The sequence below is a fragment of the Myotis myotis genome, unplaced genomic scaffold, assembly GCF_014108235.1.
Source record: "Myotis myotis isolate mMyoMyo1 unplaced genomic scaffold, mMyoMyo1.p scaffold_m19_p_6, whole genome shotgun sequence".
Lineage (NCBI taxonomy): Eukaryota > Metazoa > Chordata > Mammalia > Chiroptera > Vespertilionidae > Myotis > Myotis myotis.
Genome location: NW_023416368.1, coordinates 12689553 through 12715062, shown reverse-complemented (window position 1 = coordinate 12715062; position 25510 = coordinate 12689553). Strand labels below are relative to the sequence as shown.

The 25510-nt window shown below is 38.6% G+C and overlaps 1 protein-coding gene across 2 annotated transcripts in view; it reads left to right on the top strand.

The window, feature by feature from the left end:
- Positions 1-23094, top strand: part of GABRG2 (gamma-aminobutyric acid type A receptor subunit gamma2) — an 89841-nt gene extending 66747 nt beyond the window's left edge. Inside the window, exons 7-10 of one of the 2 annotated variants that reach the window (XM_036315282.1) lie at positions 11336-11488; positions 15224-15429; positions 17664-17687; positions 19813-23094. In XM_036315282.1, coding sequence (XP_036171175.1) covers positions 11336-11488; positions 15224-15429; positions 17664-17687; positions 19813-20088 — 659 coding nt within the window. In that variant the 3' untranslated portion in view covers positions 20089-23094. The remainder of the gene's footprint in view (positions 1-11335; positions 11489-15223; positions 15430-17663; positions 17688-19812) is intronic. The other variant, XM_036315283.1, reaches the window with a different exon arrangement.
- Positions 23095-25510: the final 2416 nt, after the last annotated feature.

Below are 25510 nucleotides of genomic sequence, written 5' to 3'. Positions count from 1 at the left end.
TTTCTACTCCTAGAGGCAGAGGAGGCAGAGATGCTGCCAGCCTCTCCCCGGAGGGCAGCTGAGTAAGTGTGGTGAGCCTGTTTGTTGGCATCCCTTTCCTTGTCTGGGTTTGTTTTACATAACAACATGCCACAGCTCTTCACAGAGCAACGCTAGGAACTGCCCTGGCTTCCCTTCTCCTGACACATAGCTAGGAAACCTCGGCACTGGCAGATGCTGTTGCTCCAAGCTCAGTTCCCAGCAGGTGGATCATCAATTTTCCCCAATGCCAAGCTCCTCTCTCTGTTCGGCTCTCCCGCTTCTGCCACATTACACATGGCAACCTGACAAGGACACAGACAGCTCTCGGCTCTCTAGGGGGAACGGTGGGGAGGGAGAAGCCTCTCTTTGGACTCAGTTTCCTCATTTCCAAGAAGAAAGAATTGAACAAGTTGATAACTCACATTGCATATCTCTATGATTATGTTAGTGTGTTATCATTTCAGTGGCATGCCGTGCTTTTAATGAAAAGCACTATGAGAAAATTTCAAATTCCAAAAATTTTTTTAAAAGAACTAAGCTATTGGAAATTTATATTTTGTATCTCCTACTAATTAGTGGTGTGACCCTGAGTATATAATTTTAACTCGGAGTTTTAGTTACAACTGGGTTAAGTGACTTTGGAGATCCCCTCTAATTCTACATTGTTTAAACTATATGCTTTCTCTTTTCTTATTAACATATACTTTATTTACTCTTCAGTGATAGTGGTTAAAGGAATGATTTTAGAACTGGAACAAAAGCAGTCTTTTTATAGTCTATTCTGTATTTATCCTTGTCTTTCCCTCTACAGGAGGGAAATGAGAGTTTGTGGGGAATGTTTACGTCACTAGAAAGACAGGCTGCACATGAGCTTAGTGACTTTGTCATCGGGGTATATTACAGATTGTTCACCAAAGCTGACACATGGCAAACAAGGAAAGGAGGATCTTCTCCTTTTTCAGAACACAAGCCTGAAACCATCACCAAGGGTATCTTCCACTGAAAAGTTGAAGATACTAATATTTAACCTAAAGCAGCCTCATTCAGTTCCATAATGTCCTAAAGCCTGCAAGCCGGTTTTTACAAATATTTAGTAGTTCCATGCCACCAAATCAAATAGGTTGTTAAGAAATTGGTTGGGGTGAAAGACCTATACGTTAGCTTTAATACACTCTACAAAGTGCACAACCTATGGAAACTGCTTGAAAAGAGAGTGAGATATTTTTCCCCTTTAAGGAAGACTAGAAAGGGGAAGAAAAAAACTTAATTTTCTCACTACTTAAACAGATTTGGAGCAGGCTACAGTTTCATTAGTACCAACATCAAATCTTCCTTGAGAAATATCTCCTGACCAGCTGGCTGAGAAGTTGTCTCGGTGCTGAGAGAACAAAAGTTCTTTAGCAAATAATACAGATTTTACAATTAAGGATTATCATTATTTTTTCCATCGTATTCTTTGAAAATCATAAAAGCAGTTTACTTTGTAGCAAGGGCTGTTTAATTTTGGAGTGTATTCAGGAACTCAAGCATGGGAAAGGGGAGAGAGAATCTAATTAAATATTTAATGCATAAACCATAGTTCAACTTACAGCTCAAAGTGTAGTTATGTAAATGATAGTGTTAATGGAAATAAAGCACTCAGTGGGAAACCGAGAGACCCAGCTTCTGGTGCAGGTGCTGTGGGTGAACAGTGACCTTCAGCAAGCTCCTTTGCTCCTCAAAGTTCTCCTTTCTCGCCTGTGAAGCAAAGACACTGACCTGATCTCTACATTAGCTTTCAGCTCTGACACCCAGAATCAAAATCCCAATTCTAATTCAATAATAGAAGCACTGAAAACTCCCTGTATAATGAGTCAGTTTTGGCGAGTAGAGTGTTACACCATTGTTCTTGATGGAATACCATCTGTGAAAATAAAGCAAATGCCAACTCAAGAAAAGGGGGAGGGGGGATTTGGAGGGGTTTCTGATAATCTCCTATCAATCCGGCAATAGCAGAAGCCAGATGTGAGGCAGATACCACATACATTGGTTCACATGACCCTTCACTCAAAGAAGTTGCTCCCAGAGGCCCATTTTACTCAAAAATAAAACCCTGTCCTCATCCTCCCTGTGGACAGAGTGCTGGACACCAACTCCTGATCTAGACTGACCTTTATAAAATGTAAGAGGCACAACACACCATGAGGCAAACAGGCTAATGCTAGGATCCATTCTTTCACATATAAATTGAAAACTCAAAGAGCCTTGAGATTTGAATCCCAAATGTAACCAGAAAATGGATGTAGTTGTCTGCTTTCCTCAAGATCCATTATGTAATTGAACTAGTTATATTTTCTAAAAAAGAAATACAGAGAAGCAGAAAGGAGAAGGGATTTACTCAAAATCACACAAGATCATAGCCAGGCAGGGATCAGAACCCAGGTCTACTGACTTGAGCCTAGCCCTTTCCCCATCAACAGAGAAAGCTTCTTTCATTCAGAAAAGTTGAGCCTTTTGAGAACCAACTTTATGTAGTATGATGTGATTTACAAATATATTTTTACAATAATAGTTACTTTTGACAGACATCTTAAAAATTACCTTGAATATCACAAAATGAAAGACTTCCTGGGTGAGGGAATTCCAACAGGGAAAAACAACAACGAAAAAATATATAAAAAATAAATATTTAAAAAATACTTTGAAATTGAGTGCTTGGGCATAGAGCAAAGAGCCAGTGAGGTCATGTTTTTAATCCTATAATTTTGCAGAGTATCCCCAGCAGTGACTTCACATCTCGGGGAACATTTTGTGATTTGACCTTTTGCAACCATTGCCTGCAGTTGACTGAATTTAAACGTTCTCTTTCCAGCTGCTTTCAAAGCCATTTTAGAAAGCATGGTATTCTGATAACATTAAGTTTCTCAAGCTCTGTGGAGTCTTTTCTTTAAGAAAATGTCAATGCCTGGCTTAGATTAACCAGGTCTTGCTTCAAACACAAAGCTATGCCAAGCCCATTGAAAGAGTGAAAATAAGAAGAAAATAAAGTATTTCTATTAATATGCTTCTTTCTCCAGAAGAGGTTTCTGAGTTTTGACTTACAATCATTAACAACATTTCTATTTTTATCTTCTTATTTTTGGAACCATTTGTAAGATACATTCATAAATTAAACGGAGTTTAAATACCATCTTCATTCCTAGTAGTATTGGTTTGGAAGATAAGTCTATTGTCACAGATGGGATTCTTACTCTTCATCACCCAAATCTAATCTTTGGTATTAATAATACAAAGGACAGGTGAGTGTGCAAGACCGACATACTTGCTAAGAATAGCTCGCTGGCATCTATTGAGTTCCTAAAGAGAGGACTGAGGGAGGCAAACTTTTAGATTAGCTTTTAGAAATTAACCCAGGCCTTGACTCAGAAGAGCTTACCAAATGTATGACAGATCCGCTGGTGTCACAATAATACTCTAAGCAGAGATTAACCACACATAAAAGGACATTTTGTTGCCTTTTACTACCATATTCATATGTAATTCTTCTACGCTTCAGAGTCCAAGTTGAACAGAAAAGAGTACATAATTTTTGTGACCCAGCCTATGAATTATATTTAAATGATGGTATTAATGGTGTTCATGGATACATTGATGTTCATATAAACAAGAACAAATTTGACTGCTTTACTGTTATTCTTGACTGTTCCAGGCAGCCTTTTAACAAGGGCTAAAAACAAACAAACAAATAAAAAAACAACAACAAAAAAACACTCAACAGGCAGCTTACCTACTAATGTCATGGAAGCACTTTTACAAATAACTGTCCTTAGGAAGCTACAAGTACCACCTCATCTATACATTGTCTCTGAAAGATTACAAAATACGTTCCCAACCATTAGCAAACGTGGTTTTCACAACCTCAAGAATAGGTATGATATCCCTATTTACTGGAAGAATATAACTTACCCAAGTCATTGCACCTTGATAATGTCACTAGTATTTGAATCCCAGGTCTGAATCCTGTATATTTCCTGCAACCATGAACTACTCTGCCCTTACGTAAAAACATGTTTTCGTATCTAGTCACATGTTTGTAGGAGTCAGACTTAATTATGCTGGGAAATAGCGTTCCCTTTGGATGGATCAAAGTGGCAAATGCATTCATTTGTAGCTTCAACTTTAGACTTCTGAGCCAAAGTTGTTTTATTACTATAAATCCCAAGGTGAGTTTATTTGCTGTATTGTTGGAATTTTATGATGGGCTCACAATAATGAATTGTATTACAAAAGGCCACACTGAGCTAAGAATCTGATGGCTTTTTCAGAGGGCAAGGAAGAGAAGCTATTACACTAATAAACGTCTCTAGTAAAAGCGTATAGAACTGAGATATTAGCCAATAGGTTCACTGTGTGAACTTAGAGAAAACCACTAATCTCTGGAGGCTGTAAATATTGAGCTTCCTTTCGTCTAAAGCTATTCTCTGAGAGAAAATCTCTAGTATGGTTTGTTGAGTCAGACAGTCTGGTATTCCAGACAAATGAGTTTTCATCCTCCTAAAAGCACGACATTTGTTACATAAGGTTCAAGAAGAAATGAAAGGAATTTTTCTCTGTGTGGCTGGGGTTTTACATCTATGATCCTGATCATGGATCAGAATGAACAGGCTGTTGACTCCAGAAGCAGTACTGGTTTGGGTAGCAGGATTCTTGGGTCTGAAAGTTTCATCTCCTAAGATAAAACATGCATTGTCTTCCATGAATTTCAATGGCTTCCTTTATATAACATTACACTAGTTTGTAATAACTGACATGCATGGACCTTTTACTATGAGTCAGGAATTACACTAAGGAATCATATTAAGAGTATTAACTTTTCTTATGTTCACCAATAGCCCTGAGTTCTAGCAAAGAAGTTGAGACACAGAATATTAAGGAACTTACCCCAAGTCACACAACCAGGTAATAAAGGGCTAGGATTTTTTTTTTAACCCTGGGAGCTGCAGAGGTTGGCTTCTACCAGCCTGCTACTGACCCCTTCTCTGAAGAATTGCCTCTGGCTACCACAGAACCATCTCCTCCAGCCTGCAGAGTACTAATGACTGCTTCTCCTGCCTCAAGGTGGGACAAACTCTGTGGTGCAGTTTGTTCCAGAACCTCCTGGAAGCCCTCCTGCATAGGCTGAAATAAATCATGCTTAGCTTTTCCCCACTGACCTTTCCTGCTTCTTTCATCCCCTTTTCCTGACAGATCAACCCCTTATAAATCAGCCTTGAAAGAAATCTGGGCTCCATCCAGCTCTGCCTCTAACCTGAAGTGGTCCCTGCTTTTCACCACCATCCTATGCTCTCTTTCCTCACTGGGGATAGGTTTAGCCTTGAAAATATGATATATTATACTTTCATTTTTCATTGTATTTCCCCAATTGTTATTTTGTTCTTTTTTTCACATAGGAACTTAAACAAGCAACAGATGAAATAAAAATGGTGCCGTTCTGTGATGGAAACGTACCTATTAGGCTCGATGTGGCAGACTGATGGTTCTGTTTCAGCAGCCAAGCCCTTTGTTCTCGTCTGGCACTAATTGGATCTGGCTGAGAAGCTGAAATCACCAATCGATTCTTTAATAAGCATAATGTAGCCACTCTAATGTAGCTAATTTCCTTTCCCTCTTTTCTCCTAGGCAAGCAGTTAATATTGCTAACAGCTCTCTCTGACCTTATATGTACATCCGCAGGCTTCAGAAAAGTATCCAGTAAAGTTATTTCCAGAAGCAATAATTTCTAAAGTAAAAGTTTAATATTTTAAAAGTCCATGTTGATCTCTGCCTTGATTTTAAATGCTTTTGGTGTATAATTTACCCAGAATTTTCTTCAAGGCCTTTTTAGCTAAATTTATTCATCTCTATATATAAAAGCCTAAGTGACCAAGCGACGGGTCAGCTGGTCGCTATGATACGCACTGACCACCAGGGGGCAGCTCCTGCATTGAGCGTCTGCCCCCTGGTGGTCAGTGTGCTCCCAAAGCCAACCTCCCATGGTCCCTCCCACAGCTGGCCAGCTCAGATCAGCCCGGATCAGGACTGGGCGAGATGGCCCAAATCAGCCCTGATTGTCGGCCAGGCTGAGGGACCCCACCTGTGCATGAATTCGTGTACCGGGCCTTTAGTTCAATAAATAGTTGTTGAATTCCTTCTATATATCAGGCACTGTACTAGATGCTGAGAGTAAAATCAGTGAGCAAAGTAGATACAGCTACTTTGCTCATGGAGCTCATGGACTAATTATAAACTAGAGCATATTCCAACATGCACACCAGTCATATACCTTCAGGTACAATCAGCTCTACTGTGGTCATAGATGGTGCTATGAGATCTTACTAAGGACAGCTGATCTAATAAGGATTGCTAATGTTGAGATAAATTAATTGACATCTGAGAAAGAATAGAGTCAGTTAAGATGGAGGTATTAGAGTTTGCACCAAGGGAATCATCCTGTGAAAAGACTCTAAAGCAAGAGGCAGCAGGGGGCATTGGAGGAAATAGAGTGTGAAGAAATACTATTTAAGATTAGGCTGGAGATGTGGTCAGGGAAACGACCATACAGAGAGTTACAGGACAAGTTAAAGAATTTTAGTGTGTACTGACATCAACTGGCAATTATGGGATGGTTTAAAGGTGTGCATATGTGTATGACATGATTAGAGGAGCACAGAGTAGAGTAGAAATTCAAGTACCATGATGGACAAAGGAATGAGCAGGTCCCCTTGGGACAGCAGGAAGTAAATCTGGTTGGATGGTCATAAAATGAGAAGGTCATAAGTGATGTGAGACACAGCTGGGATGGTGCAGTATGGTTCAAGGCAAAAGGGACTAGACTAGAATCATACACTAAGCAGTGTAGATTCTATACTCAGGAACTTGAAGGGAATGAGCAGAAATTCATTCCAGAAAGATTAATTTAGATCAGCACTGTCCAATGGAGCTGTCCACAATGAAATAACTTTTCTATAATCTGTGATACCACAATACAGTAGTCACTAGACACGTGTAACTATGGAGCACATAAAATGTAGCTTGATCGACTGAGGAAATAAAGTTTTAACTTTTATTTAATCTTAGCACAGGTCTGGTCACAATAGAGAGTATGTATGTCTGTTGGTTGAAGGGAAGTGTTTGGAAGGTTGGAATGAGGAAAAGGAATGAGATGAGTTATGGATCTAGGTGAGATATGATTCCAGGGCAGATAAAGACAGAAAGAAATATAGAAGCATGCAATAAAAATTTTCAATTTTCCATGTGCATTATTTATATTCACAGTTAAATTTGGGTCTTTGGTCCATCCATTTTAAATTTATTTTTGTGTGTTAGGTACGGTATAGATCTAATTTCAGAAAGTAATTTCCCCAAATGAAAATGCAACCAACTATTCTACTTGCTAATGGTCAAATGAACCTCAAGGAATTATGCCTCAGATTCAAAAGTTTAACAAAAAAGACTAAAGGTAGATATAATGCATTGTCTCAGCATAGCTCTCTATCTAAGTTGTAGTCAGATAGAAAATACTTTTGTTCCCATTTAATCCATTTAATTTATAATTAGTTGTGTAATTCCTTTGGTGCTAACCGCCACATTACCTAAATAAGTGTTCTAGGTATAGCAGAGATTAAAAATATTTGTTGACTTAAATAAAGATGAGACTAGAGAAAGGAATGTAAAAAAGAGTACAATAGTAATTATGTCTTCAAAGTTAACCTGGTGGAATAAAATATACTCTATTCACTATAGTTATTCAGAGGAAGAATCATGAGAGAGTAACAAAATAAAGTCTTTATTATTATCTTGACAAAGTGATTAGGATGTTTAGAGATAATATATGCACATCATTCAGCCCAGTGTCTGCACATAGTAGGGCTACATTACTGGTAACGAGAAAGTATTTAGTTTTTTCTGATTTTAGATGTTCAATGGAGGGGCATATTTCTTTATCATGGAATCTTCAAGTTTTTTTAAAATATATTTTTCTTGATTTCAGAGAGGAAGAAGAGGGAGGGAGAGAGAGATAGAAACATCCATGAGAGAGAATCATGGATCGGCTCCCTCCTGCAAGTCCCCCACTGGGGATCAAGCCCACAACCCAGGCATGTGCCCTTGACTGGAATCAAACCTGGGACCTTTCAGTTCGCAGGACAATGCTCTGAGCCAAACAGGCTAGGGCGGAATCTTCAAGTTTTTAAGAGATAGTTTCATGTATGAAATAGAGCCTAAATGCTCTAGTAAATTTGAATTTTAAAACTTTCATATGGTTTATTTCACTCCAAAGAAATAATAACTGGAGTTCACTGTTCACTGATGTTGACAGTCTCTTCCTGAGACTAGATATAAGAAGCTTATAAAAAATAACGAATAGACATTAATGGATGTTTTTCAAATCCTATGGCTTCTCTCCTCAGTCATAGCTTGCACATTATAACCTAACTTGGGACAAAAGCAGGGAACACACTAATTTATAATATGCTATGACTTTAAATATTTATGTTAGAATAATTCAATAGAAAGAATAAATTTGTAGTGGCTGAAACTATCACCTTCTACTGGGTTGACACGGAACCCTTTGACTTGGTGAATCACTAAGGCAGCACCCTCAGGGGATTTGATTTCATAGGCTCCTGGGCCCAAGAGTTTTTTAAAATATAAAAAGTGATAAGGCCTTAGAGATAAGACAGGCATCAGGCTATCACTGGGAAGCTGCTTTCTTTTTAAATGGCCAGTTCCCAAATTTGAATCTGTACTCTAGTGGTAAAAAAAGCTTTGGATTTGCTGGTAAAGATGAAAGATGCTCAGAAACTATTATCTTAAAATAGAAATCGATGGATTAAAAAGCTATGGAAGTTTAGAAGCTGGCCAAAAGGGAAGAGGAGAATTGAATTGAGATAATTATCTTGTTATTTGAGGAAAAATTAAAGTTCACCTTTCAGAGAGTCAGAACATTAATGCCAAAGTGTAGATTCTCTTTCATGATAAGGAGTAAAAAGAAGTTACTAAAATTGTCCAGATTTATTTAAAATAGTATAACTTGTAAAGTGTCATTTAACACACTTAAAATATGCAGAAAAAACTCTCAAGGACTTGGAAAATACTCTTTCTCAAGGGGAGAAAAAGTATCTCCTGAATATTATTATTTTAAAAGAAACCTATTTTTTTTTCCATCTTGCATTTGCCTCTGGTATTCAGATAAAAGAAACAGAGTGGGGAAAAGATAGCCATTAGTCGGGATCATCTCAAATTAAAAGTCTTTAATCCTCAATCATAGCCTGTGTATATTATATTCTAAATAAGAAATTTGTACCTTTGCCCCTTTGCCCTAGCTGGTTTGGCTCAGTGGATAGAGCTTCAGCCTGTGGGCTGAAGTTGTCAGGTTCAATTCCAGTAAAGGGCACATTCCTTGGTTGCAGGCTTGATCTCTGGCCCTGGTTGGGGTACATGCAGGAGGCAACCAGTCGATGTGTCTCTCTCACATCCATGTTTCTCTCTCTATCTCTCCCCGCCCCCCGCCACTTCCACTCTGTCTAAAAAAAAAAAAAAATCAATGGATAAATATCCTCAGGTGAGGATTTAAAAAGAATGATAAAATAAATAAATTTGTACTTTCAAATTTTAAGAGGTAATCACTAAATAATTGCTACTTATTGATCTATGAGAGGAAACTGATGTTCCAATGGGAGCCAAATTCCCCAGTGTCCAGGTCATTGTCACTGCCTTCACCAGGCCTGACTCAGACAAGTAATAGTACATTAATCCACCAAAGGCAGGGTTAGCAGCTACTCATAACTCCACTTCGAAAGGGAGAGTCTTTACTTCCTTGACAAGGAGCCAAAGAGGGCTTTCTGTCTCAGCAGCTTGGAAGGGTGTGGCTTTAAGCTTGAGAGTGGGAGGAGGAACTGGGCTGAGCAGTAATATCTCATCCTGCTAAATCAGTCTTGTCTGCATGAGGCTTCTACAGTACCTTATTTTCAAGTCAGATCTAAATCAGCCAAGTAAGTAGGGAAACATGGGCATGAAGCCAAATAATTAAAATGAAACACATAATTTGGATTTCATTCTCCCTGCATTTTAGGACAAATTATAATTTGGTAAAGAGAAAAGAAGCAATATTTGAAAATCAGTCTCTTATGTGTTCATCTCCCATTGCAAGAGCAGATATAGTCTTTAAAACTGATGTTCTCTAAGAATATAAAGAAAACATAAATCTGTGATAACTGGGATATATCCCCATAGTACATTTTCTAAACTTAAAAATCAAAATTCCCTAAAATTTCATTTGAACCATGCAAAATGAAGGGCATGGACTTTTAAAAGCAATGCATGACTCTTGATTGTAAAAAATCAGAGACCTCAAATTGTGTCCATTAAATTGTTCTCATGTATAGCTATATGGTTATTCCTTGATTCCTTTATGACTCTATTCTGGATTATTTACATAAACTCCTTTTTTTAACCCAAATCTTCAAAAATACAGCCTCTTGATATTTTGTTTTTTGCTTTATGCTTACATTTTTAAGTGTGTTCAATTATTTGGTCGTTTATTCAACAAATGTTATGAAATACCTATTTAGAATCAAGCAGGATGCCAATTACTAGTAGTGTAATGATGGGCTAAAATAGGCACTTTTTGGACTCATGCAGATAAAGTCTAACAGTGGAGACAAGCATTACAAAAACAACCACACAAAATAAATGAGAAATTGCCAACTGAAGTAACTGCTATGAAGCAAAACCATATTATTTAATGAAAATATGGAAAAAATGTCTCAGCATAGGAATTTCATTGTAAACTAGTAATTTACTACTTTTAAGCACGAGCATATTACCCTCTGGTTGTATGAAAATAGGTCCTGAGAACAAGAGAAAATTGTTACAAATCTTAGGATTCATTTTAGGCAAGTGAGACAGTATAAAATCTCTGTTCCATCTCTCCCCACCAAACAAACATACAAACAAACAAACAAACAAAAACTATGTATATTGTGTGTGTTAAGTAGGCAGAAAAGGCACCATCAAAAATCACCTGAAAGAAGAAAATATGATGAATATGCTCAAAAATGCTTCCTTCTTTTTAGTAGTCACATTGCTTCTAGAAGGATCAGACTTCAGTTTCATTTGGATTTTGCTTTTGCTTTTTTTTTTAAATTTTAGCCTAAGTTGGTAGAAGATGGTTTTCAACATACCCTTGTATGGAACTCTCATTTTAAATGTGAGAGATTTGAATATATGCTCATTTTTAAATGCTTTTCAGTTTTTGATAAGGGGTTGCATGGTGCTATCTGTGGTCTGTTCCCAGGAGATTATGTGGTCATGTGTGTCTACTTTGACCTGAGCAGAAGAATGGGATACTTCACCATCCAGACCTACATCCCCTGCACACTCATTGTTGTTCTATCCTGGGTGTCTTTCTGGATCAATAAGGATGCTGTGCCAGCCAGAACTTCTCTAGGTAAGACACAGTTCTTGGTGTTATAGCACTTATCCAAGGTAAGTAGTACCCCAAACGAGTAATCTTTATTCCCCTTTCCAAATTGATTTGCTTTTAATCCATTCAGCAATTACATAGAAATGCTCTTTGTTTCATTTTAAAGAAAACTAGTATATTAAAAAGGAAAAACAATGTTTAAAGTTTCCTAATTCTGTTTTTCTTAACAAACTTAATATGCTTTTTTTCCCCAGTAAATTATCTTAATAAATTTAAGTTAGCTTAAAAAAAAAACCCTTCTAATTTCAACAGACTTTTTGTGTTGGTCTCTGGGCAGTTCTGTATGCTGGAGCTACTCACACCAGCTCATGAGAGCTCATCATTTGTCCTTTCCCAATAGTGTGTCTAGCGATGTCACATTGGCAGCTTGACATCAGCCAAGGTGAAAGTAATAATACCATCGAAATAGGCAAACACTAAAAATCAAAGCATTCATTTTTTCTAGAGTAATTTGTTACACCTTTACCAGAACAACATAGGCTGTTAATTAATTCCAACATGCATAATCATGATGACATTAGAGGACATACATACATGTTAATTGGCTACTTACGAGCCAATAGGAAGATTATTTTTGGTAGGACACAATTACCTGTGAAATTTTGAGAATCCATCTCCCCACTTTCAAGATTATTTACAGTTGCTCAATCTATTGTATAATGGTGATATTTGTCTCAGGTTTTCACATATTTTTTTCTCACATGAGGAAGAAGGTGCACAGAGATTATAAGAAAGCCACAGAATCACAGGGACATTGGAGTCTAGGTCCATGAATAAAAATTTTATACAACGTAAAATTCCCTAAAGACTTAACTAAGAATAAAGCTATTGAAAGATGAATTATTAAACCATAATCCCTTTCATCAGCTATGAGAAAATTAGAACCACATCTCTTTCTCAGTCTTTTCTAGGGAGGCAGAATCATGCAATAGTTAAGAGCTGGGGCTTTGAAATCTAACCAATCTGAATTGCAACTCACAATTATAGTATGGACTTAGAAATATCCTTTAATCTCTATTAATTACAGTTTCCTCACATATAAAACATGTATCATTTCCTTTACCTAACTTATAGGGTTTTATTAGGTTAAATAAGTTATTCCATGCAAAGAATACAAACCATAGTAAGACCAAGGAATGTTGGCAATTGTGGTCATTTTCTGAAGAAATGATCTGTCCCAGGCTACTAAACCTGAGGGCAGAGTGATTACTGGGGAAATTTTTTAAAAATATATCATTTGCATATTTGTGCTCTGCCAAATCTTATTTAGTCTCCCAACTGTTTCAAAATAAAGTTATTTTGATTTTTCCCGTTATATGTGGTACTTTTGTTATAAGTACTATTCAACAATACAGTGTCTAATGCTACATGCTAAAACAAACCCGAAATAGTGTGAGCCTATTACTTTAGGATGATTAACTGTCACTGGGAGTAGAATGTGTTGTATAACATACTATGTCTGTCTCTCACATCAGCATGCAAATATCTTTTATTCCCAGTATAGTGTGTGGCACATAGCATGACTATTTGAGTAATGTATGTACACTTATGAATAAACTAGAGGCCCGGTGCATGAATTCATGCATGGGTGGGGTCCCTCTGGGTGGCCTGCAGGGATCGGGCCGAAACCTGCAGTCCAACGCCACCTGCAGCTCCTACCTGTTGCTCTCGCTCATCCTGGTCCCACTGTGCCTGCTACTGGCTTGTACCCAATCAGTCCTGACCAGGAGAGGCTTGCGCTGTTTCTGGTGCCCTCCCAAGGGGAGTGGCCTGCTGGATCAGGCTGAAATTGGCTCTCCAACATCCCCTGAGCAGTCCCGTATTGCGAGAGGGTGCAGGCCAGACTGAAGGACCCCACTGGTGCATGATCAGGCCAGGGAGGGACCACAGGAGGGCTTCAGGGCATGTCTGGCCCATCTTGCTCAGTCCCTATCGGCCGGACCCCAGCAGCAAGCTAACCTACTGGTCAGAGCAACTGCCCCCTGGTGGAGAGCACATGTCATAGGGAGTGGTTGAGCAGTCTTAGCATATCATTAGCATATTACACTTTGATTGGTTGTTCAGTTGTTCTGCAGTTTGGTCTATTTCAGTGATGGCGAACCTTGTGAGCTCGGTGTGTCAGCATTTTGAAAAACCCTAACTTAACTCTGGTGCCGTGTCACATATAGAAATTTTTTGATATTTGCAACCATAGTAAAACAAATACTAGATGCCGAGGTCCAACCCCAGCAGGTCCAGGGGTCCCCAAAGGTGTGGATGGAGTCGGCGAAGAAGGAATGACACAGAGACAGCGTTCAGTTGATCAGCAGCCTAGCCAGGATCTCCAGCCAGGATCTCCAGCCAAGTTCTGGTCTGTATCTCCAGAGAGGTTCTGCTTAGGATCTCCTGCCAGGGTCTGCGTCCATGTTCTCTTGCTAGGTTCTCCAGGTTCTCCAGCCAGGTTCTCCAGCCAGGTTCTGTCCAGGTTCTCCAGCCAGGTTCAGTCACCAGGTTCTAGTCAGGTTCTCTTGCCCATTTCTGTAGTCAGGTTCAGTCCAGGATCTTTTGCCATGTTCTCTCTAGCGAAGTTCTTCTGTCTCTAGTTCTGTGTAGGTTCTGTCTTCTTAGTTCTGTGTTCTAAGCTCTGTCTTCTAAGTTCGGAGTCTTGCTGTCTTGTTACATCTGTATTTATACCAGTTGATTCAATCCTATCAATCTCTATTACAAAGGTTAGGGCGTTTCTTATCTCCATTCCAGGGAGTAAAGATTATGTAGCTTAAGCATGATTGTTCGTAGTTAAAGTGATTAATTACCCGCCTGGCACTTAGTTAAGAGGTTTTATTCCCTCCCTAACTTCAGGGGAAAATCCCTACCTGGGGAAACAACCTTTCTCAGAGACCTTGGTTAAAACACATAGTGCCAAGAAGGTGAGCAAACATATTAAAAACAGTATGCCATATATGCCAGGTCCCTTGAAACAGCAAGCATGGACCAGCTCCCGGCAATTTTATATATTTAAATGCCATTTAACAAAGAAAAATCAACCAAAAAAATGAGTTCACATGTCACCTCTGACACGCGTGTCATAGGTTCGCCATCACTGATCTATTTGCATATTACCCTTTTATTATATAGGATGGAACAAATAGCTTGTTGCATTCCAATCTATCCATCCCATAAATATTTCAAGGAAAAGATTTCAAATCAATTTCCTCTCTTGAAGTCCACACTTCTGGTGATTAAAATCCCTCTTATGGCCACTCTGTTAGCTCATTTAACCACTCATTAAATGAGTGCTCACCAGCAAAAGACCATGGTGGGAGAAGGGAGCAAGGTGAGTGAGCTAAGGAATGAGGGAGAGACCCCTGAGCAAAAAGCAGGTCACTGACTACAAGTTGATCATTGAGGACAAATCAGGCATATTCAATATGGTCCCTGTGCCTGTTCTACTCTTCACAACTAAAGCATGTAAAAGTCATTGTAATGATTACAAAATTATCACATTTTTTAGAGCTAAGGAAGCAGAGACACTACGAGGTTAAATGGCATTTAAGAGACAACCAATATTTGTGGACATAGTCTATGATTCTAATTGTACTTTCTTTCCCATTACTGAGGTTGCTTATTAGAAGCCACAGAACAGGTTTAGCTTCCATCGTGGCTGAGTCACCCAACTCGCTGATGTGGTCACATGACCTTTTCTACTGTGCCTCTCTTCAGGTATCACAACTGTCCTGACAATGACAACCCTCAGCACCATCGCCCGGAAGTCACTGCCCAAGGTCTCCTATGTCACAGCAATGGATCTCTTTGTATCTGTCTGCTTCATATTTGTCTTCTCTGCTTTGGTGGAGTATGGCACCCTACATTATTTTGTCAGCAATCGGAAACCAAGCAAGGACAAAGACAAAAAGAAGAAAAACCCTGTATGTATCATTTCCCACTGGGACTACTGAAATTTTTATGCAGAAAGACCACCTGGTTTGGTTTTGGTTTTGTCTCATTTAGTCTATCTGCAGGTTATGCCTCAACACTTTGGGCTCCAAGGTGACAACTGAATGTGTGACTTTGACTGGGACATAAGGATTCATTATGGTTATTAGTTAAGAGAGACCTGATTCACTAAGGCAGACTCTTGCTCTCTTCAAATCATGGGGACTATAACCATTGCTGAGAGATGCATGTCTCTCTCATTGCTATTATTCCAGCTTTCATTGATTTTCATCTTTCTGCCCCTTACTATAATATTTTCAAATTACTGATATTTTAAATTAAAATTTTCTCTCCAAAGCTTTCTACCAAGAAGGCATAAGAATCTTTAAATTTAAATTTCAAATTGGAGTCTACACTTTTGCAACTAATGTCTGTGTGTGTGTGTGTGTGTGTGTGTGTGTTGCCACCAGAGGACTTCTATTGGTTTCATACTCTGTGTACCTTCTTATTTTAAAAGAAATGTCTCATCTATTGTTTGGACAAGTTATTTAGCCTTCCTATGTTTTTATATTGTCATATGTAACAGAATATTATAAAATATGTTATAGGGCTGCTGTGAGAAATAAATGTGGTAACAGAGGTAAAAAGCATTACATAGTACCTTACACATTAAAGTTCTTATCGTTTACTAGTTGACAATGATGGTTGATGTGGATAATTATATAAGTACTAACCTGGATTGATTTCAGTGATTTGGAAACAGAGAGAATGACTTCACCTTGCCACCAAACTTTAAATAGAGATGATGACGCACAAGCTTGAATGCCGAATGCAATTGGCTTTTATTATTAATGTTGAAGAGAGCATATAGCTGCCCATTTACCCACCTAAACACAATGTCTGGCTCAGAGGAGGCCCCATGGAAGTTCAAATCCATTCCCTTCCAAGGCAGGGGCCAAGGAATTCACCCCATTGAATAGCCTTTCCTGATCTTCTGCTCTAAAAGCCTTGAGAGATAGGATAGTGGCTAACTGTCTGACCCGTGGACTTCAGGAGACTAAACTATAGTGAGGAAGTCCGGCTGATTCTAGGTTGTATCTGGACGCATCTCCAAGAACACCAGTGAGATTCTCTACATGGTAAATGTTTATTTGAATGTAAGAATTTATAACAGGTAAAGAAAGAAGCATCATTTTTTTATGATTAATAAAAAATTTAATCCCAAATACTCATTATATTTTATGCAGTCCTCTTCCCTGTCTGTTCTGCCTCTCTTTGCCTTCACATCTTCTTTCTCCTTATTTTCATTTCCTAATTGTGTTTTTGTTTTCTCCCTCTCCTTCACTTTCCATCTCATCCCTCCCCTCCCCCTGCAAGAAGATGGTTCTACTGATACTTAGCATTATTACCTGCCAGCAATTACAAGGCACAAGAAGACTGGCTTTCAAACAAATCTGAAGAGTTCTCTCTCTCTCTCTCTTTCTCTCTCTCTTTCTTTCTCTCTCTCTCTCTCTCTCTCTCTCTCTCTCTCTCTCTCTCTCTCTCTCTCCTTCCTTCCCTTCCTCCTCCCCTCTCTCTCTTTTTCTGAGTCCTTGGGAAAAAGCCCTTTGCTCCTCTCTAACAGGTAGGTCATTGCAGAGTGCATTTTGTTTCAGAAATAGAAACATGTGGATTCCTTAATCCAGGGTCATGAAGATGACAGAAGAAAACAAGGCAGAAGATAAAGAAGATGAAAGAAACTGAGAAAATGAAGTTACCTGAGAATTTCATGCATTTCCCCCTTTTAAGTCAATTAGATGCTTTATCAGAACAGGCAAGAACCTAAGGAGTGAAAGAGAGGCTGAATTTAATTTGCCCATTTAATATGTGCTTTGATTCATTATGTTGGGATTCACTTACTAAGACCTTCTTAGTGATAATTAGAAAATAAAATAATAGAAAGATTCCTCACAAATGAACAACCCTGGCTTTTGTAGTTAGATAATTGTGGGTTAATTTATGGAAGATTTCACTAGCAGTCACCAAATTCTCTTTTTCAACATTAGGCATATACTTTGTTCCATGTTCAAAATTGTCCTTCTGTGTTTATAATTTTAGTTTATTTCACCTACTATGTTTTCAAAATGCATTTTTAATTTATCTTATTTTGTCTCTTTTTTCTTTTCTTTTTCTTCCTCTTCTTTTAATGAAATGAAATGCATTCTCTTTTCTGTCTACAAACCCAAAGCTTCTTCGGATGTTTTCCTTCAAGGTATAATGTTTTTGGAATGGAAATTCACTGCATGCAACGGCTGAATTTAAGTATTAACGCTTACATGGTGTTTGTTTGTTTTTTATGAATAGACATTTAAGCATTCTACTAAAGATAAAACATTTCAAATGAGAAAGTTCTGTTTTTTTTCTAGAGTTGATTCAGCAACCCTATGCTAATTCACAGAGGTTTTGACCTTACATGAAGCTAAAAAGCTATAAGCACTAAGAGATGTCATTAGTAAAGAGGGCTTCTTTAAACATCAAAGCCAAAACTTACCCTTTCTTCGCAGATGAAAATGAAATCCAATGTCACTGCCTGCATCTGCCATATGCCACATATAACCTATGTGCCCTTAAATTTTAGTTCTGTAAATCCTAATGCAAAAAATAATCTCCTGTGGCCTAAGCTTTATCTGTCAGTTCTGTAAAAATAATACTCTCTTTAAAATGCTTTAGTTAAAACACCCATCCCTTCCTTCTAGGGTGATCCAGGAGCCTTTTGGCTCTGTCTTGCAATATTATAAGACTAGAGGTCCGGTGCATGAAATTCATGCGGGTGGGGGGGGACCCCCTCAGCCCAGCCTGCACCCTCTCCAATCTAGGACCCCTCAGGGGATGTCTGACTGCCGGTTTAGGTCTGATCCCGGGGATCAGGCCTAAATCAGCAGTCGGACATCCCTCTCACAATCCTGGACTGCTGGCTCATAATCGCTCACCTGCCTGCCTGCCTGGTCATCCCTTAATGCTCCCCCCACCAGCCTAGTCACCCCTCACGGCCCCTCCTGCCAACCTAATCGCCCCCAACTGCCCCCCCTGCCAGCCTGGTCACTCCCAACCGCACCCCCCCTCCCCCCCCCGAGAGCCTAGTCTCCCCTAACTGTCCTCCCCGCCAGCTTGGCTGCCTCTTACTGCCATCCCTGCAGGCCTGGTTGCCCCCAACTTCCCCCCCTCTTTCGGCCTGGTAGCCCCGCACAGCCCCCCCCTCCCCCCCCTGCAGGCCTGGTCGCCCCACACAGCCTTCTGTTCAGTCATTTGGTTGTCCCTCACTAACCCTCCTGCCAGCTTGGTCGCCCCATGCAGCCTGCTGTTCAGTCGTTTGGTCATCCTCACTAACCTCCCTGCTGGCCTGGTTGCCCCACACAGCCTGCTTGTTCAGTCGTTTGGTTGTCCCTCACTAACCCCCCTGCCAGCATGGTCGCAGGCAGCAATCTTGTGAGGGCGTGAGGATTAATTTGCATATTACCTCTTTATTATATAGTATTAGTATTCCCAGTTGAATTCTGACAGCTGATTCGGAGACACTGGGATTTGTATTTATATTATTGTAAAACTAAGTCAGCCAAATTAACATCAAATAGACCACTGAGTCTTAAAGCAATTTTATAATTCATCCCAAAGCAAACGTTAGATTAGCATTCAGTTGATTAGTACTAATTTCTTCTCAAATGCTAAGTAATGTTTGACAGGCAGTAGCATATTTTTCTGAATCTCACTCACAAGTAGGTAAACCTTGCTGACATTCTGAAGCTTCTAGATGGTGAATATTACACAAAGTACCATATTCTTCTAAAACATAAGCCATAATCTTATGGTATAAACTCAGGAAACTTCTATATTACACATATTTTTAACATTTTATATTAAAAGCATATAAAAATTTGCCCAGTCTAATGGGGTTTACTATTTGCTGATAGGTAAGCATGACACAAAATTTGATTTCAAAATTGATACATTTTTTATTTCTCTGTTCTACTCACATGCAAAACCATTAAATGCCTTCATGTAATCCAGCTCGCATCTAATATTTACTAGAATAAGATTCCATGTAGTTGTTTGATTTTAACTCTTTAAACTTTGCGTTCTTTTGGTGTTAATCTCCTTGCTCTAGCTATTAGCTTGATGGTATTATTTTCAGCTGCACTGCTTAAACTCAAAATTCAAAATCTGCAAATGTGCTATCCTTCTGAGTTCAATTTCACCATTGTAGATCACGATGTCATAGCAATTTCCCGAGTACTCATTTTCAGATTCATCATTCACATTGGTAACATTGTGGAGAAATAGCCCAAGATTTATCAAGTGGAATTAACTCTGATCTCTCTTTGTCCCTCCCCTTGTCTCAGGCCCCTACTATTGATATTCGCCCAAGATCAGCAACCATTCAAATGAACAATGCCACGCACCTTCAAGAGAGAGATGAAGAATATGGGTATGAGTGTCTGGACGGCAAGGACTGTGCCAGCTTTTTCTGCTGTTTTGAAGATTGCCGAACAGGAGCTTGGAGACACGGGAGGATACATATCCGTATTGCCAAAATGGACTCATATGCGCGGATCTTCTTCCCCACGGCCTTCTGCTTGTTCAACTTGGTTTATTGGGTCTCCTACCTCTACCTGTAAAGAGGTAGGAGTCTTATTGTTATAAGGGTCTTATTTACTAAATCTCATGGAGAGATGTCCTTTCTAAGTCCACTTAAATAATCCTCTGTGCAGTTTATAATGATCTGAATTTGTTTCTTTGTTCTAACCTGGTAAATTGTATTAATGTCATACTGTTTGCACCCAACTCGCCTTTGATAAGTGTAATTTAAGCTATAATGTTTCTGTGTTGCAAACCTGCAGGGCAAGTTGAAATTAGAGCAAGAACATTGAAACCAAACAAGATATTTCCAGCTACAGAACTGAAATAGTAAAAGCAATGATTATTTGCAGTGGTGGTGTCCTCATTCCATTCAAAATACAGTTAGATGCAAAATATCCCAAACTGTTCCCTAAGATCATCTGGGGTCAAATTGTAGTAAATTGATCCCAACAGAACATCTCCCTCATTTGAGACAAATCACAACTCATTTTAAATATAAGAACCTAGACAAGAAACCTATTATACCTCGATCCCAAGATAGAAAGAAAATTTCCTTCACATCACATGTACAATGATGTAAATATTTCAATAACATAGAATGCTTCAAGTTTAATGCATGCATCTCTTTAGAGCCAAAATAAATGGACTGAAGTTAACATCATAAAGCATTGTCTTTTACTCTTTGTGTCTTTGGGCTATAAAAGAATCATGAATGCAATTATAAGGATTTGGGATTGGAATTGGAGGGGAAATTTTTCACTATCTTTTCCCTCATGCATAAAGATTGAAATAGCTTATGCTTCCTCGTATGACATATTAAACACTCTAAGTAAAATATAGACTGAATATTAGACATTTTCCACCTCTAAATATGCCCAATTTCATAGAGTAGAAAGTGATTGTATGTGCTTGCTGCTATTTTTACTTCCTTTTAGGACTATAGATCTTAACAGAACTTACTCTGCATCTCAAGATCTGCTTGTAGTGATTGTGAGTGCCTCGGAGACAGTGTCCTTTTCATGTCCTCTTTGGGTCCTCAGCACCTTGCATAGTGCCTGGCACACAGCTGGTGCTCAACAAGTATGGTTTGGAGTGAACTGGCCCCATATGATGCCAGTGCATCTCCCTGTGCTGGCCTGGAACCAGTGACTCTTCTTTTCATGTTGGCACTGTCAAGTGATATTTGACTTTGTAGAGAAAAACAGAAGGATCCAAAGAACTAAGGCTATTTATATTCATTTTCAAAAATTTATTTTAGCTAATGTCTATATTCCTTTAAAACAATACTTACGTCTGCTATTTGTATACAAAAATGACTCTGCTAGGGAATAATTAAAAGTTCTATATTATTTCTTCATGTTTAGGAGTGAGTCAACCTTGACCCATGACAATTGTCCTTAAGGACACATGACAGGTATTATCAATACTCATACCTGACTAGTATTTAGAATATAGTATTCTATGTGTAAAATATTTAATGTACTGAAGATTAAATTTAAAAAAATGAAATAACAAATGAATGACTTACAAGGAGGCTGAGCCTATGCAATCATTCAAGTAGATTGTAATCACATAAAGTGGTTGTCCCAGACTTCAAAACATCATGAACAGAGCTCCATCTTTGTGTATTCATTCTGAATCCTTATTTTTCTATGTTAGCATCCTTTGTCAGTTCTTCTTTTCGGCAATCATTGCTCTAAGTCAGAATTCAATCATAGCTCGTAAAGCTTTATAGATAACCTAAAAAAGAGTAGAAAAAAGAGACAGTGACTTTGTTAATATAAATCCATGTAAAGTCATCATCAAGTCATCTGGATGAATCTTGAAACACATTTAGCTGCCAATTTTACAAACATTTAATATACCAGTGCTCTAGTATATAACCTCAAACATATGTAAATAGAATCTATTATTTTCTTGTTTTGGATTGTTAACATATTAAATATTGACTCCTTGGGAGAATTGTTGGCAAATTTTCAATGGTGAGACACGTTATTAATGTCAACTTGAAATGTATTCCATAATGGGGATACTCAGAAAAGCTGGCTTTCCAATGTGTGCATAGAATTGGCAATATGAATATATATTATACATACCCTAAATCTTAATTATCAGCTGCTCCCTGTCTCTGTATTTGAAAACCTTTTCGCAAAGGCAATTGCCTAATATGTGGACTTTTACAATAAAAATGCTGCATTCTCATCCATGGTGGCATCCCAGTGGTCTGGTTGGACGTGTATATCTTAAAGATTGTGACCATTTCTTCCTGGCTCATTCCCCAACACTGCCTTCCCTTTCTGTGAGATTCATGTGTGAGCAGTGTGATCATCTTTTGCATCATGATGCCCCTCACTTCACAAGAATTAAGAGATGCATTTGGGGTATGGCGTGGAGACAGAAGGTAGAAAGGTCATGATGTAATAAAGCTCAGGCCTTCTGTACCTCAAAACTTGTGGTGTGGTTAAGAATATGGACACAATGTCAGACATAGTTGGGGTCCCAACCCTACATCTTTAAAAATATATTTTATGAATTTTGCAGAGAGGAAGGGAGAGGATAGAGAGTTAGAAACATCCATGAGAGAGAAACATCGGCCAGTTGCCTCCTTCACAACCCCTATTGGCGATCGAGCCCGCCCGCAACCAAGGTACATGCCGTTGATCAGAATCAAACCTGGGACCCTTCTATCCATGAGCTGACACTCTATCCACTAAGCCAAACCGATTAGGGCCTAACTCTACATTTACTAGTTATTTGACAATTCTCAATTTAGCCTTAATGAGGCTCCGTTTTATCTGCTATAAATTAGGTACAATAATGCCAACCAATGTAGTGTCACTCAACAAATGGGGCAAAAGTCCCTTCCCTCACTTCTAGTGCCTATAGTGCTCAGCTAACCATGCACCCTGTTGGCTCAGCTCTCCTAAAGGAACCCCCCAGCCTTAATGTGACTCTATGTCACAATGTTTGATCTTTAAAGAGTATACATTGCAAACATTCTTTAAAATCTAGGTTGAAAATCTAAGTCTACTGTTGAAAAAAAACTCACACATTAGATTAGTATTTTTAAGGTCAAAGAGCCTTTCTCTGTATCCCTGAAACATAAAAACATAGGGAGCTATCTCCAGAACCCCATTTTCTTGAAGTCCTTTGAAATTTTCAAACGAAAGTAGCATATTTTTTTTACAAACACAGCTGCTCTAACCTTCCTCTGCCTGTCATTATCTTGGCCCCTCATGGCTTCCTGCATCCAATTTAAACATCTATTTCTCACCTCTCAGAAGTGTAAAGAAAAAGTTTTTACCTAGGTCTTGTCTGTTCTCTAGCTAATGCCCTTATCTTTAGCTGAGTGGATATTCATGGTATGGCCTTTACACACACACACACACACACACACACACACACACACACATACACACACACAGTTTTAAAGTAGCAATATTATTCTGACAAGTAGCAACAAGTTTTATGTAGTGAAGATCAAAGTACATTAACCAAATGAAGTGGCCTTTAGGGATTTTGTCAAAAATTGCTCTCTCTATGCTTTGTCACTATGGGTTTTTGTCAAACATGTAGGAGAAATGGAGACTGACCTCGGCCAAGAGCTCTGCTATATTTTTTTAGTACACATTGAGTTTCCAAAGGTCACACAACCAGTAAATGGCAAACATGGAAAAGCCACCTGGGCATTGCTCTTTCTATTGAACCTCATAATGTCTCAGGATTGGGAAGTAAAATTTTGAAACACTTTATCCTTCTATCTTTAGGATTTGCCAAACTTGAAGATGGCTTCTTTCTCTGATCTTGACCTCACTTTAATTATTTTAATTTCTCTAACACCAATTTTAAAATACCTAGCAACAGAAATACTAGTAAGTTAATAGATTTTGCATTTCATTTCTTCTCTAATATAATAACCAGTCAATATTGAATGTTACCCACAGTTTCCAAATTCTGTTTAAAAGACGGGATCTATAATGGTATGAAAAATTGCAGAATGAGTTGGCCTTTGTCCCTCAGGGATTGGGACGTTAGACAACCATGCAGTTTCCTTTGGCTGGTCCATAGGCTCATTCTTTCTACTATAACAGGAAAGTTGTGGGAGGGATCTATACCATTCATTCTGACATTAGAAATTATAGGCTAATTACAAAATCCAGTTGTCACTTACTTTGCTATAATCCTTTATAATAAAACTCTAATATGCAAATCGACTGAACGGCAGAACCACTGGTAGAACGACTGGTCACTATGATGTGCACTGATCACCAGAGGGCAGACGCTCAACACAGGAGCTGTCCCCTGGTGGTCAGTGCACTCCCCCAGGGGGAGTGCCACTCAGCCAGAAGCCGGGCTCATGGCTGGCGAGCACAGTGGTGGTTGCAGGAGCCTCTCCTGCCTCCACAGCAGTGCTAAGGAGCAGCTGCAAGCCAAGCAGTAAGGAGCAGCAAGCAGGCGGGCGGTGAGGAGTGAGGGGACCCAGACTATGAGAGGGATCCCAGACTGCAAGAGGGATGTCCCAGACTGTGAGAGGGCACACACCAGGCTGAGGAACCCCACACCCCAGGGCACAAATTTCATGCACCAGGCCTCTAGTTAGGATAATAAAAGTATTCCCCTATTATTGTTTGTATAACAAAATAAAAAAGCAGAGGCTTTTGCCCTAGATTACCTGGGTTCAAATCCTGACACTGTTCAAACCTAGTGTCCAACTTTACTTTGCCACAGTTTCTTCATTTGAAAAATGGGGATAATGATGGTTCATAGTTTTATTGTAAGGAATAACTGTGTTAATACTAAAGGATGATTGGATGTTAGTAATTTTCCTCAGCACAGATATGAATTGTCAGAAATAAAAGGGCACAATAATCGTATTCTACCTTGCTTAAGAATAATTATTATTTATGAAGTTAAATACTACAGTTTTCTACTATGTATGAATGCATTTAAATAAACATCTTTACTGACATCATGCCATACTTGGGAAATCCATGTACATAAAGAAAATCATAGAGCTAAGTAACTATTTCCAAGTGGAACTGTGTATCATTTAAATTACTATATGTGATATATATGAAGACACAAAGGTAGATATTTTTAAAAAGTAAAAATTATGATTTCCCTTACAAATTCAGAAATGCCTAATTGAATTACTAAATAAATAACGTTATAAATAGATGTGTAGTGCCATTTTAATGTAGTGTTTTTTGCAATATAACTAAGTCAATACATTATTTTGTAGCTAAGTTTGCAAAACCATAATGAAATGAGCATGAGGATGCTTAATCATTATTGAGGACTCTTTTCATAAATAATAATAATAATACTGGACTAGAGGTAGATAATTCAAGACACACCTGGGATTTTCCTAAATATTCCTATCTCAGGAGCCTCAGTCTCATATATAAATGAGGATATTTAGTCACTTCTCCTTCTGACATATCTTTTTTTTCTTTTAAT